The 18,187-nt window shown below is 35.1% G+C and overlaps 1 protein-coding gene across 1 annotated transcript in view; it reads right to left on the bottom strand.

Annotated features, from left to right (window-relative positions):
• Positions 1–8,121, bottom strand: part of LOC149074031 (uracil-DNA glycosylase-like) — a 75,411-nt gene extending 67,290 nt beyond the window's left edge. The window contains exons 1-2 of the mRNA XM_089246575.1: positions 8,060–8,121; positions 2,295–2,388 (exon numbers count right to left, since the gene is read on the bottom strand). Coding sequence (XP_089102701.1) covers positions 2,295–2,388; positions 8,060–8,121 — 156 coding nt within the window. The remainder of the gene's footprint in view (positions 1–2,294; positions 2,389–8,059) is intronic.
• Between the last annotated feature and the right edge of the window lie 10,066 nt (positions 8,122–18,187).

The raw sequence follows: 18,187 nt of genomic DNA on the forward strand, positions 1-18,187 counted from the left end.
TAGTACGGAAAAGTAATGAAAAAAACACGCAAAATAAAATAAATATAGTGATTTAATTAAAATACTTTTTTTTCAATTACTTAAAAAATTTCCTTCACTTTTCCCTTGTACAACATGATGTATAATTTGTGTATGTGTGTATGCCCAGAAAAGAGATGCACGAGACATTTTTGTCTCAATTTTCATGGTGCATGCAATCAGTGTGTGATCTCGTTTATCGAATCATTTTTTCTTTCATGCACAAGAATCATTGTTGAGATTTGTCTTCTGTAAATATAGAATACTGAAATGATTATTCATATGCGTTCTGGAAGTAGTAGCGGAGGGGTTTCCTGGTGTTTTCGACAATAACTTCATGGTCATTGGCGTACGCAAGAGGGGGTGGGGGTTGGGGTTCTAACCCCCCTTGAGCAAAAATTGTAGTGTTATTTTGCAGGAAAAAACGTAAACCCCCCCCCAAGAGGGGAAAAAAAACTTAACCCTCCCCCATCGAGAAAATTTTGCTTACGCCATGTTCATGGTGATAATTAAAATGTTGTGTATCTTTTCTTTTTATTTGTATCATTTTTTTAAAATTCATAGCAGGGTATTATTGTTGAAAACGATGTGAAAGGTTGAACTTTTCGATTGTGATTCATTTGTGTGGCTACTCCCTCATTACTACTCTCTTTTATCCGCATGAAGAGAATAAAATTAATAAAAAACTGCTTGCTACCACTTTTTGCGATTTTTATCATAAGAATGCGTATTTTGGAAGTTACAACTGACATTTCTCAATGAAACCATAATCATTTACACAAAAAAAAACTAATTTGGAAATAATACAAATTTCATCCAGTACAGTAACTTGATGAAATTGTGCCGTCTTCAAGCGCAGAATTTACATTGATTGTAAATAATGTATTCTACTTTTTTACTGTATTCTATTATGTTTATTTTGATTTTTTGTTATTTTCATAAATTGCTAATTAATCAAATTAAATTCAAACATGTTTACACTTCAGACAATTTTTGAATAACTATCTTCTAATGGGAAAACCGGGGGGGGGGGGGGGAAGAGGGGGAGTAGAAAATTAGTCATGTTCACAAAGGGGCCATGGACAAAAAAAGGTTGAGAACCACTGATATAAACCATCAGCTGTACTCTTTTTACAACAGATAAGTGTTTAGAAAAGTCTATCACATCATATATGTATTGTTGATTTCTGTTATTAGTAAATTATCTAGATACTCTTATTGTGCATAACATTGAAATATATCTAGCAATCAAAATACTAAATTGTTGAACTAAAATGTCATTTAAGTTCAACAATTTAGTATTTTGATCGCTAGATATATTTCAATGTTATGCACAATAAGAGTATTTCAATAATTATCTAGATAATTTACTAATAACAGAAATCCACAATACATATATGATGTAATAAACTTTTCTAAACACATATCTGTTGTAAAAAGAGTACAGCAGATGGTTTATATCAAAGCACATATATAAGCAGTTGAAGAAATTTTGGAAGGTCAAGAATCTGGAATCAGAGAATGTTAAATCATTCCATAGTTGTTCCTTCAGTGTTTATGCTATGCTATATTCAAATTGTATATTTTATAAGAAAAAAAAAACCATATATATATTTTGTCCAAAATAATTCTGTAGAGAATAGAAGAAAAATTATTTTAGAATCATATTAAATATTTATTCTTTGTATAACATAGTCACTTTAAGCATTACACGCAATTAACATGTGCATTTACAATGGGAATTTTTATATTGAAAAGCAATATTTAAGGTTTTTGACAGTTTTCGACGGGGGGGGGGGGGGGGTTGATATGACAGTTTAAACTGTCAAAAACTGCCATGTGTCAAAAACCTGCCAACTCTGCTTTAGATTAGAGAGATGTTTGTAGTTATTGCAGAAAGGAGTTGTCATAGCGCTCTGTTATAATGGTAGTTTTTCACACTATTGCAAGCTCTCATTAGAACAGACTTTTGGATGAACAGAAACAATTTAGCTGGTACCAGACTGTTTTCTAATTTTTAAAGCAAATAATTGGTCTATATTTTGTAAATATGATAACATTACCCAAATGATAAAAAGCAGTTCTAATATGCAGCATGTACTGTACCTGATGTGAGAAAAATCATTTCAAAAAGGCCCACTTAATTAACTAATACATAATGAGTTTTCTTTTAAATTCAAAATCTTAATCTTATGCTTTCTGACTAAATGTTTATAATGTTTCAAGTAAACTTATGCATCGTTACACTGTTATTCAGACCAGATCATTTAGCCTACCTGGTTTTCAGAAGAATCTTCAACCAATTTTCTTTTGGGATTCGGTAATGATGACTGCTTCACAAATGCCAAAATACTTTTTTGTGACATCTCTCTGAATAAAAAAAAAAAAATTATATATATAAATATATAAGACTATTTTTAAAAAAATTATAATAAACCGGGAAATCAATATGTCTCAACTAGGGAAAAATATTACAGTATAGCAGGGTTGGTAAAAAAACCAAAAAACCAGGTTTTTTTGGTTTAAACCGGTTTTTTTGTTTTAAATAGTATTAACATTAAAAACAATGAAATTTCTAAAAAATCCTTTAAACTTTTAATTAATTAAAATAAAATGTTTATTAATATAATTAACACTATTCCCATATTTAATTAATCAATAAATATTTCTTACATTTTAACAAAAACCAACTTTTGCAATTTAATTATTTTTGCTTAACTCAATGGATTACTGTGTGTTTGAAAATTCTTTTAATGTTCTTATTAATCATATAGTATATAAAGGTTTTTCTCCAGTTACTTTCAGTATGCTTAATTAGGAAGCTATTTTGCAAAAAGTAATAAAAATTAGGTGAATATAATGTATTTAATGAAGCATAAATAATGCAGATTAATTAGCAATGATTTACGATATACAGGGTGATTATAACTAAGGTTCTGATTTCAAAACACTGTAAAAAAAGAACGATTGTCAGAATGACTTGAAAATTGAAATGAATATTCATGAAAAAATTCAATTTTATTTGATAAAGGGGAAAAAATACTTAAAAATGTAAAATTAATGACATCATCCAACATGTGGGAAATTTGCTCGCAGAATGGAAACGATAGCCAGTCATGGCAGAATGATACCTTAATTATAGCATTTCACGATTTCATAATTCATGGAAACATTACAAAAAACGAAGTAATTGAACAAATAACTACAACTTACTTAAGAAATGTTAAATATGTTGTCCAACCTGAGGTTGAAAGCACAAAAATTGTTGTTCAACAACAGAATCGGAGTATGCCATGGTCATGATGTGGATGTTCTTGCAATTCAGCTTTTTATTAAACCAAACGTGCCCCCCACCCCGTTAATATTCCTGAGGAACTTCTAACATATAGGGAATATGCTGGAGATTGCAATTCACCAAAGTTTGCAATCTGACCACTGTTTATAACATTTTGAGCTACACCCACAGCCAGAAGTTACAAGGGTTAAGGTGCATCCTGTCAAAATGGGTCTTCAGCAGCTGCTTTGCTGGTATTGCAATGTGCATCTTGATAGAAGTTCTATCCCCACACTGATGCTATGGAAGTGCCAAAATGATGTGGTTGCACAAAATAGATTATACTGCTGGCCAGGTACAGCATCATCTACTTGCACTTTTTTTTCCTTGTGCAAAAGAAACTTCCATTGCTTCAGGAGTATCCATGCAAATTTTCAAGTCATGCTGACCAGTACTTATTGTATAGTTTTGGAATCAAAACTTAAATTATAATCACCCTGTATATAGCTGATTATATATTTTTCATAAATTTGTTATTAATATACAGTAGAACCTTAATTAACTGGGCTTAACAGAGTGTGTGTGTGAAAGCATAAAAAAAACAACTATTGAATGTTAAGACTGGGAGATATACAGTAGGAGATGTGCTACTTCTTATGGGAAAGAAAATGAAAATGTATGTGAGGTAATGTAACTACTAGTACATTAGTCTTTGTCCTTTAAGGACAGCTGGTGTCTTTATTGGATTATAGGACCACCTGCCCCTAGCATGATGGTGTCACTGCTGTTGCTGCTTCTTTGTGAAGGGAAAAAGAAACCTGTGAGAAAATACACCACTACATTTAGATGTGATGCAATCCTTGTTCATGAATTTGCTAAAGATAGAGCATCAGAATGTAGCAAAAGGTTAGAAAATGTTGTAAGAATGAGAAATTTTGGCTTTTGTATATAACGTTAAATAACTAAGATACTTCATATGAAAAATATATATATATTCTGGCCACTTTTATGAGACTTTCTGAAAAAAAAAAAAACACTTGTAAAATCTTATGTCATTTAAAGATATACCATCAGAATGTACCACAAGGATATAAAATGCGGTAAAAATGAAAAATTTTGGCTAATAATACAAATACAACGCCACAACAGGCAAAATGCCCTTAACGAGGTGGCTGATGAACCAATATGATATTTTTCAAGGGAAAAAATGATATTTAGGCCCTTTTTATTTGATTTTTAAAAAAAAACCAAACAACCCTGCTAATTATTAATTGAAATGTGTGGGCATCATGCTGGAGTCACATCACGTGAATCCAGGTTCAAACCCTGTTTGCGACACGATGGTAGACAGCTGAAATTGGTTTCCTAAGTTCTCCAACTTTGAGGCATGAATGCAGTCGAATCCCGTTTTAATGAATACCAATATAGCGAAAATCTTGTTTTAAGAAACCCGTTTTTAATCTCCCAAATAAGTTTACGTAGGAACAATGCAAAATACTGGAATTCCTTTATAACGAAGTGATTTCTCTGGTCTCTTGGAGTTCATTATAATGGGATTCGACAGTATATACAAAACCAATACGTGGACCACAGAAAATGAAATATCAAAACACAGTGCAGACATACAGAAGAGCTAAACAGTTCAGGGGACGGTGTATATAACAAGTGGATGGGGCTATAGAAAATTAAAGATGAAATGGTGGAAATAAAAGAAGACAATATTCAGTTATAAACTGGTGTACAATAGATGCAGGATGTGAAGAGGGCACAGAAAATGATATATCAAAACACAGTGCAGAACAGCTTCGATACCATTACCCTTGACGACTTTTTTCCAACTATAAGTTGCCAAGGCTGGCATAGTGGTGCTGGGATTTGCTGTACTTTCCTACATTTTTCTAGAATCATCTATTTCAGGTGGCGCTAGTTCACCAAACAGGTTCCTCTTTTGTATTTTGAGACCGCCTTTTCGAAATTTGAAACAGCTATTGTTCTATTTCATCTTTTTTTTTTTTTCCAGCACCTGGATCATTCTATTCTCCCGTGGATATTGGCCAGGTTGTATCATTCCATTATATTTATTATTTATTTATCCATTGTCATGCCTTCTGATTTGTTGTTACCACTTTATGCTCTGATTAGTAAAAAGTCTGGTATAAAAAAAAATTGGTAAATAAAACCCTTCAAAAAGTCTAAAAATGTGGCATTTATTTTCTGTGTTTGCCTGCTCTGACTGGATTTTACTGTCACATTTGTCTATTAGGGCTTCAACACTAGGACTTGACACTACTGAGCTGTCATTTTGACCCCAGTTCGAAATTCCGTTATTTATGCAGATTTTAAATACATTATGAATGGATTTTAAAAAAACGCATTCATAATGTATTTAAAATCTGTATAAATAAAAACGGAAGAGAAGAAAAACTGAATTTCCAACTGGGGTCAAAATGACAGCTCAGTAGTGTCATTCTCTAATAAATTAAAAATTATTTATTTTTGTCTTCTAAAAATAAAGTATAGAATTGCACATGCTTCACTACATTTCAGGTGCAATCAAACATACAGGATGTTTAAAAAAAAAGGACTAGTTTCTAGAAGGTGGTAGAATACATTCAAATGATTTATGTCTATACACGTATATAACAACTATTTTGACATCATTATACAATTATATTAAAAATGATAAAATTGTTTGCCTGTTGCAACAACTTGAAAACAAAAGCAACAGAATTGCGACTACACCTCACGTTCTTTCTTTTAGTAAATTGAGTAGTAGCTTCAAATGTAAAATCTCTTGATGGAACAGCTTCGGTACAAGGGACATGCCAACTTGGTGACTTTTTTGTGACGATAAGTCGCCAGCGCCGACGCGCTGTGTTCTGCGTTGCCGTTGTTCTGCTGGGTTGTCCTTGTTCTAGAGAATGTTCTTTCTGTTAAAAAACTACAGCCTGGTGGCGCTGGTTGTTGTTTTTCCCTGTTCCTAGCGAGCCTTTTGAAATTTTCAAACGGGTCTTCTCCCTTTCCACTCTCTCTCTCTTTTTTCTTCCAAATTACGTCACCTTATAGCCGCAGCATTTTGAATGATTTGAAAAACCATTGGGAGATTATATATACGGAAGGAAGAGAAAATGATCTAATATAGTGTGTGGCTTGGATTAATTAATTATTGGATATCTCTCAGGTCTTTAATATTTTCCAATATTCATTCTTTTCTGCATACAGGATGCCCCTATATCCTTTTTGTTTATTTTATAAGAATCTGGATACCCGGAAAGAGAGTCCAGGTTTTAATTTATAATACATAGAATATATTTATTTATACAACGTGCAGGACCGTTGTTTATTTAATAGTGGATACCTTATGTTATTTTGATGTTTAGTCTTAGACCGTGATATTTTAATTATTATAATTATGCTTGTTGATTTTAGCATTTTTATGCTTGCTTGAGCGTCAATAGCATCCTCACAGCCTCATATCATATCAACAGACCCAGAAATCATATTTATAATCCAGATCTTATTTATGTTTCCTTTTCTCGTGTTTCATAATATTTTTCATACTGTTTTCTATGCTGACAATGTTTTTTCAGCGACTTTTGATGGGGTTGTCTGACATGTTTGGCGCAGAAAAAAAAAGTCACAGAAAATCACCAAGCTGCCTCTTATACCGAAGCTGTTCCGAATTTCTTATACACAAAAAGTCTGGTATCCCTAGTAACCCTTCATTGTTTTGCTTTATCGGAACCGCCTGAGTTGGAGGGTGTGTCACTTGATTGCCATGGAGCAACTTACATTTCGAAATTTTGAAACCAAGGAGTCTGGGTTTACACTTATATTCCAGAGAATATATATCAGGAGGAATGGCTGTATTATTTAAAAGAGAGCCCTGGTTTTGATTATTTTCAATCCTATATCTGGTGTAGAATGTTTAATTTTAAATCTTGATCCCTATTTATTCTGAAAATGTTCGTTTTTTATAGTAATTTTTTTCATCTTTAACAGCCGTAATGTTATCCATTTTGGCAATTTTTTTCTTTGGCAAGAATGACGTCCAAAAAAATGACTCTATTTCACTCTTCGCAATGTCTTGCCACACTCTTGGACATTTTTCTCACCAAAGAAAAAAATTGTCCACACATTGCCAAAAGGGTATATACTATAGCTGTTCCATGCTGGAATCTAAATGCTCGGTTTGAATAGAGGGGATTAAATTTAGTAAATTTAGGGCGTCGGAAGATTAGACTTGTGATGTTTGGCTTGAGCTTCAGGTAAAAATTTAGATTTTTGAATGAATTCTGGTGTGCTCGGACGCATACCAAACAACTACCAAACGAGGTATCAAATACTTGTTTCTCGGCCAAAAATCGCTACCTACTGTAATGAATAATATGCAATCATAAATGTCACCCAATCTCTATGTACAGTACCACATGGTCTTTGTTTATCGGATCGCTAAAACTTGTTTGTGCAAGTAATCCTTTATACTTGCAAGCATTAAAAAACAATCTAACTAGAATAATATTTTTGCTGTTTACAGAAAAATCGCAGGTTTTCACTTTTGGTGGATTCTCGCATTAGGGAGGAAACAATACATTTGGAAGAAGGAGCGAGAACTATGTAAAACATTGAAGATAAGCATTTGAGTAATAGCCAGATGTATTCATAAAGAATTTCATAAAGAAGAGACAACTCAATTACACAGCATGCTAAAAATACAAAGTATTGTGATTATAGTCGATCACGATATTACTGATTTAAAATGTTTACCTGGTCAATTGAACACACGTTTGTTTACAACGCAGACGATAAAAGAGCGCGAAAAACTTCATTCCTTCCTTGTGTTGCCACAAACATTCGTATGTCTTTTGATATTCGGTAATGATGCAAAAATAACCGAATATCTAAACAAGGTCGAAATAATGGTGACCATAACTGGCATGGTCATGTGACTCATTTTTTGAGATACATTCCCGTATTTTTCCTCATCTTTAGCAATCTCGACTTCATTTTTAATAAGAATATTCAGTATTCTCTCGTTTTTGAAATCACATTTACTTTTATTTGTAATAGTCCTATCTCGGATTACGAACGGCACGATTTGCGACCAATTCGGTTTACGAACGACAAAAATGATTCGCTTTACGAACTTGCCCTGGTTTACAAACACACAAAGGGACCGAATTTCGAGGGATGGATAATTAAGAAGTCTTCGGCCAAGCGGCTATTTTTTTCTTATTTGAGAGAAGAATTCGTTGAAGAATTTGGTTTCATCTGAATAATGTTTATGCCACCAAATTATCCACTCTGTGATCCATGGATCAACGGGCCATTTCATACGTCAAGAAGCTCTACATCAGAAAACTTTTCAAAATTTTTTGGCATGAAACTAACACTCTCAATCAGTTCTCAAAATACTAGTTCACTATTTTTATTGCGAATTGCTTATTGCATTTGCTATCATTGACAGAGCTTGCAGCAAATATTTTACAGAGCTATGAAGTTTTTGGCTTGGAGGATATTGTGGCCAGATTGTGTTGCGGGAGAGATTTTGAGGGCTTTGATACTGGGTAGCTGATATTAATGAAACCAGACATAGCCCACCACCGTTTTCATTTCATTACTTTCATACTGTGGTTATTTTTTCAGTAACTTAGTATTTTAATGACTTTCATTTGTTTAACGTCATGCGCAGGACTGCTGCAAAAAATCATTCTAAAAATATTCGATGTGCAGGAACGGATTAACTCATTTTACATTGATTCCTATGGTAAAAATTGTTTCGGCGTACGAACGGATTTCAGGAACGAATTAAGTTCTAAGCCGAAGGGGTTGACTGGAATCGAGTTATTCCCCAATTCAGCTACTCCGAGCTACCTGATTTTCTATGAAAAATGCCCATTTCTGAATTTAAATCAATCATAATCACTGGATTATTGTTGAGATAATAAAAATTTTTAAGCGATAAGCAGTAAAGAATTATTTTATTCTATCAGAATGTCGTGTGTGATGCAACTACATTGATTTTTGAGAGGCTACACGCAGTGATTTCTCACCTTTTATTTAGTCCATGCCCCAGCAAAGCATCTCCGAAATCATGATGTTTCCCCCGCCAGGGCCATCAAGAGAACTACTTTTATTTATTTATTTATCATCATTCCAACAACAGAAATCTCCAGTTACAGTTGGAGAGGGGAAAAAATGAGCACATTTGCAACAAACAAAATAAATAGTAACAAAGCTTTATAATTCATGAATTACATGAATAAAAATAAACAGGAGCCTACGCCCCGATAGTCTTAAAAAAGTTATTTCTAAAATTTATTAAAGGGGGATCAAAAATATCAAGATTCCCTGTTCGACAATTATATAGTTAGCTGAATCTATAAATGGGATCAAAATTACATAAATTTGTTCTGTAATTTGTTCTTACCTCTTAATTGCGAATAAAATATAAGATCTCATTCGGTACATTGGAACATTAATATTAACTTCCTGTAAAATTTGCATACAATCAATCTTATTATGGAACTTATGGAAAAATGATATCAATAAAATATCTCTACGATCACTTAGACCAACAACATGAAATAACGAGCATAAAAACGTACCAGTAAGAATATCATGATTAACACCGAACTTTTTGAAAAACAAATGTTTGAGAAATCTGTATATTGAACTGACTCCAATAATTTTATTTGGTAATCATGAACTTTGTTACACATAATGCATTCACATTCAAGTTTGGATCGAATAATAGAATTAAACAGCACAGGTAGAACTTTAGTATCTTTGGTAATTCTCATAACGTAGCCCAGTTTTTTGGAAGATCCAAACACAATATCATTAATGTCATTAAAATCCGAAGAATATAGGACACCAAGATCATTCGTCGAGTCAGTTCTTGACAGAGGAATATTATTTACATGGTATGAATGAATTATAGGCGAAACTTTGCGACCATAAGTGATTACAAAACATTTATCAATATTCAGATTCAAATTATTTGGGTAAAAGATTTAAATCTTGTTGTAGTCTATTGCACGATTCCACATTGTCAATAATTCTGAAAATTTTTAAATCATCAGCGAACATTAGACACTTTTCAAAGATTTCAGCAAGATCATTGATGAAAATTAAAAAACATAGCGGTCCAAGAATCGATCCCTGAGATGTTACATTAACACTTTTGCTTAATGCATAACAATACAATACATTGCAAGTTCTGCCTTGGAAATAGCTACTGAACTAAACTACAAGATCACATTTAAAACCAAATGTTCTCAATTTTTCTAATAAAATAGTATGCTGAATTTCATCGAATGCCTTAGCAAAATCAGTATAGATGACATCCAATTGGGTATCTCCATTAATTGCTTCAATTATTGTTGAAGTTAATATTCATCAAATTGGTCACAGTAGATCTTTTGGACATGACCCCATGTTGATTGACTGATATGAGTTTATTAATTGGCGGATATATTCTTGCATGCATAACGGATTCAAAAATTTTTGAAAAACAAGAAATAATTGTCACCGGTCTATAGTTCGTTAGACAGGCTTTATAACCTTTCTTATAGATTTGAATTATTTTGGATTTTTTCTATTCAAAATGTGGAAAGACTCTAGACTTTCCATTATTGATAATTTTTAACTTGTCTGTATACACAAAAAGATCAACACAAGCTTTAACATTGTAAACAGGAATCCCATCAAGACCTAAAGAATATGTATTCTTGAGGTCATTGATACATTTCCTAATTTCATCAGCCGTAATGTTATTCACGCTCACCATGTCATTATCACTTGAACATCGAATTGATGATCTGATATCGACGTTATCAAGATTATTGGTGGAAAAAATCGATCCAAAATATTCTGCGAATGCATCAGCAATATCAGAATCAGTAGATAAAATATTATGATACGTCATAAATCGGGCTTTCTTCTTATTTTTAATTTTACAAAATGACCAAAAACGTTCTGGATTTTTTTCGAGTGACGCTTCGATGTTTCTGATATATTGATTGTAGTCATTCTTTATATCACATTTAATTCGTTCTATTTCTACGACTGGTTTATTTTTTTCAATTTTATTTTACAATTTCTATGAATACATGTTATATGATATTATTGGCAACCAAGGAGACAAATGTCTCATACTGGTTGTTACAATGAATAGGTTTATAAAATACACTGAAGAGCCAAAAAAACTGGCGCACCTGCCTAATATCGTGTAGGGCCCCAGCGAGCACGCAGAAGTGCCGCAACACGACGTGCCATGGACTCGACTAATGTCTGAAGTAGTGCTGGAGGTAATTGACACCATGAATCCTGCAGGGCTGTCCATAAATCCGTAGGAGTACGAGGGGGTGGAGATCTCTTCTGAACAGCACGTTGCAAGGCATCCCAGATATGTTCAATAATGTTCATGTCTGGGGATTTAGGTGGCCAGCGGAAGTGTCTAAAGTCAGAAGAGTGTTTCTGGAGCCACTTTGTAGCAATTCTGGACGTGTGGGGTGTCGCATTGTCCTGCTGAAATTGTCCAAGTCCGTCGGAATGCACAATGGACATGAATGGGTGCAGGTGATCAGACAGGATGCTTACGTACCTGTCAGAGTCGTATCTAGACGTATCAGGGGTCCCACATCACGCCAACTGCACACGCCCCATACCATCACAGAGCCTCCACCAGCTTGAACAGTCCCCTGTTGACATGTAGGGTGCATGGATTCATGAGGTTGTCTCCATACCCGTACACGTCCATCAGCTCGAAGCAATTGGAACCGAGACTCGTCAGACCAGGCAACGTGTTTCCAGTCCTCAACAGTCCAATGTCGGTGTTGTCGGGCCCAGGCGAGGCGTAAAGCTTTGTGTCGTGCAGTCATCAAGGGTACACGAGTGGGCCTTCGACTCCGAAAGCCCATATCGATGATGTTTCGTTGAATGGTTCGCACGCTGACACTTGTTGATGGCCCAGCATTGAAATCTGCAGCAATTTGCGGAAGGGTTGCTCGTCAGTCGTCGTTGGTCCCGTTCTTGCATGATCTTTTTTCGGCTGCAGCGATGTCGTAGATTTAATTTTTTACCGGATTCCCGATATTCACGGTACACTCGCGAGTTGGTCGTACGTGAAAATCCAAATTTCATCGCTACCTCGGAGATGCTATGTCCCATCTCTCGTGAGCCGACTATAACACCACGTTCAAACTCACTTAAATCTCGATAACCTGCCATTGTAGCAGCAGTAACCGATCTAACAACTATGCCAGACACTATGTCCCAGAGCTGCTGTCAGCGTCTGGGGCTGATACTCGAGATACCAATTAATACCACTCAATTATTCAACCCTTGTCCTCAGGTCGGAGTAAATTATTATTTATTTACAGCTATAACAAATAATGTATATATGAGGATGTATTTAAATTACATACTTATGAATCAGTACATATGTTTTATGCGACTACTCCTTGAGCGAGAGAGGAATGGAGAAAGCAATAGGTCAAGACTTACCCCAGACTTTCGTCATCCGCTCCTTCCACTTTCCTCCAAAACCCCCGGACAACCACCTCTCATCAAGACCTAGTTCGTTCTGACTCTTTCAACCACCTTCTCTCGTCCAATTTCCTCCTGTTTCCCTCTCATTGGTTCCGTCTCCTAAACGTCACACCCCCTCCCCTTTGGGTCCCAGACTAGAATCCCTTACTGGAATCTCGCTGCTGCCCCGATGTCTACATACCAATGATAAATCCCTCAGCCACTCCTTCTCAAGGTACCACTACCCAAAGGGCAGGGTCAATTCTGAGAATCTGCAAAAGGCGTTGGAGGTAACACCTGTGCATATAGGTGCCTCACCTATTTCTATACACGATACCTGAATAAAAGTCCAACCCAGTTCCCAGACTGTCTGGCGTCGTAAATAAAATTATATTCTAAAAGGCTTCATTAAAATTTAACTACAAATTAATGTAACAAGTTAGCGAGTAGCTTGTTACATTACTCAACCCTTAGAAAAGAACCTGCAGAGAAACGAGCAGGTTCGGGGAAAAAAAAAGCGGCAGTCTTTCTATCCTTGTCCAAACCAAAACTAGGCAAAGTCCTACAATAGGTCAACCCAATCTCCTCCTCTTTTCACAAAGAATCAGTTGACCGCTCCTCCCTTGGACTTGCGATAAGTAGTAAATGCCAATCAAAGAAGAGGTATTTCCGTATGTGCTTTCTCCCTTCCCCTCTCTTTGTTACAGAACAATGAACCACAGCACCTTGTGGATGCTTATCACCACACAAAAATTATACATGTTTATCAAAGAACAACATTTCGAACACCAATTAACATATTCAACCATAAAAGAAGGAAAACAATCTGAACAAGAAATTACTTGATACCTAATTAACCTATCTATGCAAAGACAGAATGTATCTGTAGCTATAAAATCAATCTGCGTCAGTGAAAAACGTTCTGCTGAAATCAATATTACATCCGAACATTAAAATCAAAATTTTAACTTTGTTCTTTAAATATCGCAGAGTCACTAATATCACATGAGTTTTCAAAGAGAAAATAATCATATAATTGTAATGAGAGATAATAAAATATATGACGATAGTTATTCACAAAGCTGAAAAAAAAACACACACCCACACATAAACCAAATAGCACTCTAATTCTTATAGATGCATGAAGAAATATCCAAATTGTATCGAAAAGTTCTCTACAATCGATCAGTTCATCTTCACTTGAGTTTTACCAACGATAATAGACAGCATCGCTTGCTGTCTACGATGACACTACGATCACACTACTCGCGATCCACAACTATGCTTCTGTTGATGCCCTGATGAGATGAATCCACTCCTAAGACACAGCTTTCCAACCGCAGTACGAAAACTATAGCAGGGTTGTTTTTCACGCACGTAACTAAATGTCTATTATGTAATTTCACATAAGTAGAATTAGTCTAGTGAATGTAGAGAAAGCTACTCTACTTAGTGTGGCGGGACCTCCCCACATTTCAGTTGGCAGTCAATCAGCTACCGTCTAGGTAGGGGCAAGTGTTCTTTGAAATTCGGTAAAATGTATAACAGGCACAAGAACCGCTAATACATGGTAGTTCTTTCCCTCAATAACATACAGCTTATTGGGTTCCTGAATTTTACCAGTCACGGGTTGCGTCGAGGTATGTAGCACTTTCTGACATATCGGATCGTTATACCTCGAGTCGAGCGGTAAACTTTATGAGCACAACATTGAGCCAGTACCTGTTTCGGAGCTGTGAAGACGATTAGTGCAGAGATGTGAAACCATGATAGTTCAGGCGATCTCATCGTAAACGAGTTTGTCTTTGAATTCGGCATGGAGAATTCTACATTCAGACATGAAGGCTCACTTTGAATCAGCGAAATGAACAAAAAGGGTAAAGTCTTACAACTAATTGCCATCACCACTCTCTCTCAGCTCATTACAATATTATTTTAGAGAATAAATATTTTGATATGCACAAAAACAAAAATTCACATGAAAAGTTAAATGAGCTTATATTCAAAAATTGCTATTGCACTAGAAATACGATCAATTGCGGTCTAACCTTGTTTTCTCGGTTCCGTTTATGTTTAGTGGTTGTCTGATCCATGAGAAAAACCATTCTGACCATCCCTGGTCAGAATCTGGGCTCAAGGTCCCTTGAATGAAATTGGGAGACGAATGAGCAGAACTACTACTTGAAGCAAGGCCAGCTGTCTCGTTATATTTTGATGTCCCTGTGGTTAGCATTGTTCTAACCTGAACCGCCGTTTTTGCTCGCCCCGATGTCTACATACCAATGATAAATCCCTCAGCCACTCCTTCTCAAGGTACCACTACCCAAAAGGGCAGGGTCAATTCTGAGAATCTGCAAAAGGCGTTGGAGGTAACACCTGTGCATATAGGTGCCTCACCTATTTCTATACACGATACCTGAATAAAAGTCCAACCCAGTTCCCAGACTGTCTGGCGTCGTAAATAAAATTATATTCTAAAAGGCTTCATTAAAATTTAACTACAAATTAATGTAACAAGTTAGCGAGTAGCTTGTTACATTGTGTTATATAGGCGTTGCCGACCGCAGCGCGTACTCTGATTGGTTCTATATCTCTTATATATCTTATTTGCATACGCATGCCTGTACCAGTTTTTTTGGCTCTTCAGTTTACATTACAGTGATATTGTTTTCAGGTATATGGTGGGGGAAAAAAAGAGTTACAAATAAAAATAGTAAAATTAACAGAAAATAAAAAATATGTTAAAAATTGTAGTATAAATAATAAAGGATATTCTCTTGTTATAAAAATGTGGTGTTATAAAAATTACATATGGATAATATCAACATGAATTCATAATATAGACTTGATATTGACATCATATATACAAAAGAAAAAATAACATGCTAATGATATACATAAAACAAATATAATGCCAGCACGAATTTGTACAGCATTATGGAAGGTGATTTAAAGATACGATTTAATTTAGCATAATGTTAGAGAATGAAATCAGAAATGGGACTCAATGTTAGCGAGTTCGAGAAGATAAAGTTTAAGGAGTTTTTTAAAGGGAATAAATGCAGTAGTGTCAGTGATTTCTCTGGTTAGATTATTATAGAATTTCGGAATCAGAAAACTGAAGTGTTTTTTAAGAATATTTTTATGAACTAATGGTAGGGAGTAGATGGCATTTTTATAGACGAGCAGAAGTACGTAATACTTTAAGAGGTAAGGAGTATTGGTGTTTTTTTTATTATTAATAAGGATTTATAAAAATAGAGGTAACTCACTGGGAGAATTCTTAATCGATGAAATTGATCAAATAGAGGGGTAATAATAGGCTTAATATTAGTTAGATAATCTCCTACAAGGATGAAGTCACTCTCCGCTACCATACGAAGATTTTTTTTCTCGACAACTGGCTGTTGTGCGAAGATATATTTTGGAAAGAGGAAAAATTCAACTGCCCCTGCGGGGAATCGAACCCACGTCCTTTCACTTTCCGGGTGAACACCCTAGACTACAGAGGCACCGAATCGCTCATCTTTCCTTGGAGCTCGTGTCATCTGGTGGCAGCGTCAGCAGTTGTGAGCTTGGCCTGAGTCTGGTCCGGCCGTCCATGTATGGTCCCTTTCAGTGTACACGAGCTCCAAGGAAAGATTGAGAGATTCGGTGCCTCTGTAGTCTAGTGCGTTCACCCGGAAAGTGAAAGGACGTGGGTTCGATTCCCCGCAGGGGCAGTTGAAAATTTTCTCTTTCCAAAATATATCTCTTCGCAACAGTCAGTTGTTAAAAATAAACTCTTCAAATAATCTCCTCCCCAAACTGAGGGACCATACATTAAATATGAATGAAACATCGAATAATAGAATGTTATGAGAAAGTGGTTATTAATGTACGGTTTCAGATGATAGAGCTTATATAAAATGAAACAGAGCCGTGTTTGAAGCTATTTAATATGTGAATTTCATTTTAAGTTTTGGTCAATATGAACTCCAAGGTATTTAATGGATGTTACTTGTTCAAGACATTGGCACGTGCACGAGGTGAAGTGCGAACAGACGTGGATTTGAGGAATGGATTGAAGGGAAAAATTAATAAATTTACTTTTTGTTATATTTATTTGCAAATCATTACATTGAAACCAATTTCTAATTTTGATGAGGTCATTATTAATAATGTCAGTGAGTGCCAAATACTCCGTTCCTGAATAAAGTATGACTGTGTCATCAGCAAAGGTGATAATTTTACTTACTATGTTGAGGTTATAAAGATCGTTAATAAAGATTATGAATAGCGCAGCGGGCCATGGTATTGCATAAGATCAACACTTTTCTTGTATTTCAAATATCTACGGCGAAATTTCACTTTTTGTTTGATTTTGAAAATCGTGGATTTACTAAACCATGGTGGAAAGTTTCTTACAATAGGGATTCGCTTAGATACACATACATCAAAAATCAAAAATATATCGATAAAAAATAGTGACAACTTCATCGACATTGTCATACATATTTAAAATCACCAAAAAATGATGGTAAAGAGAATAAAATCAGCTTTTGAAATCATAACTAGCAACATCATTATTGGTAAACCTAGAGATGGATGATGATTATGTTCAATGATCAGTGGAAAATAATCTCTTTAGATTTCAATAGGAAAAACATCGAGATTAACTAGAATCAAATAGAGTATCCTATCGAAACTTTTTTTTTCGATTCTTCATCCATTCCATGAAGAATCGTAGAGGTCAGAATTATTGGTTTGAAAGTCAATCAAGAATCGTTTAGCAAGTGCTGAAGTTCTTCATCGAGCTTGTGCCTCGGCGAGTTCTGCATTATCTAAGTCACTGCATTTCTATTTGCTTTAAGAGTGAAAATGCATCAGCCGCACAGTTTTTGTCACCAGAAATGAAACAGATATCGGTAGTGAATTGACTGTTGAAGTCTGTCGCTGTTGACGAGGAGAATTTTTATCATGCTATTGCTGCAGAGCAAAGGTCAACGGCCGATGATCTGTAAAATTGTAAACAGTCTACCTTCGAGAGTAAAACTGAAATGCTTTAGAGCACAATATGCCGCTAACAGTTCTCTATCGTATGTGCTGTATTTGCTCTTAGCAGATGTTAAACGACGAGAAAAAATCCTAATGGCTCCGATTTATTCTTAACATTTTGCTGCAACACTGTGCCAATACCCAAATCGAACGCATCAACGAGTAAGGACAGTTTACAATCTAGATTCAGATGAGCTAACAAGGCTGCGTCTGCAATCGATTGCTTATAGATTTCGAAAGCATTGTTAGCTTGCTCAGTTTATTGAAGGGTAAAAGAATCATTCTTTTTACGATCCTTAATGAGATCATACAGATGTAGTTGTT

This window comes from Pholcus phalangioides, unplaced genomic scaffold, assembly GCF_987345545.1.
Source record: "Pholcus phalangioides strain wild (caught in Gottingen) unplaced genomic scaffold, Ppha-v1.0 ptg000017l_1, whole genome shotgun sequence".
NCBI lineage: Eukaryota > Metazoa > Arthropoda > Arachnida > Araneae > Pholcidae > Pholcus > Pholcus phalangioides.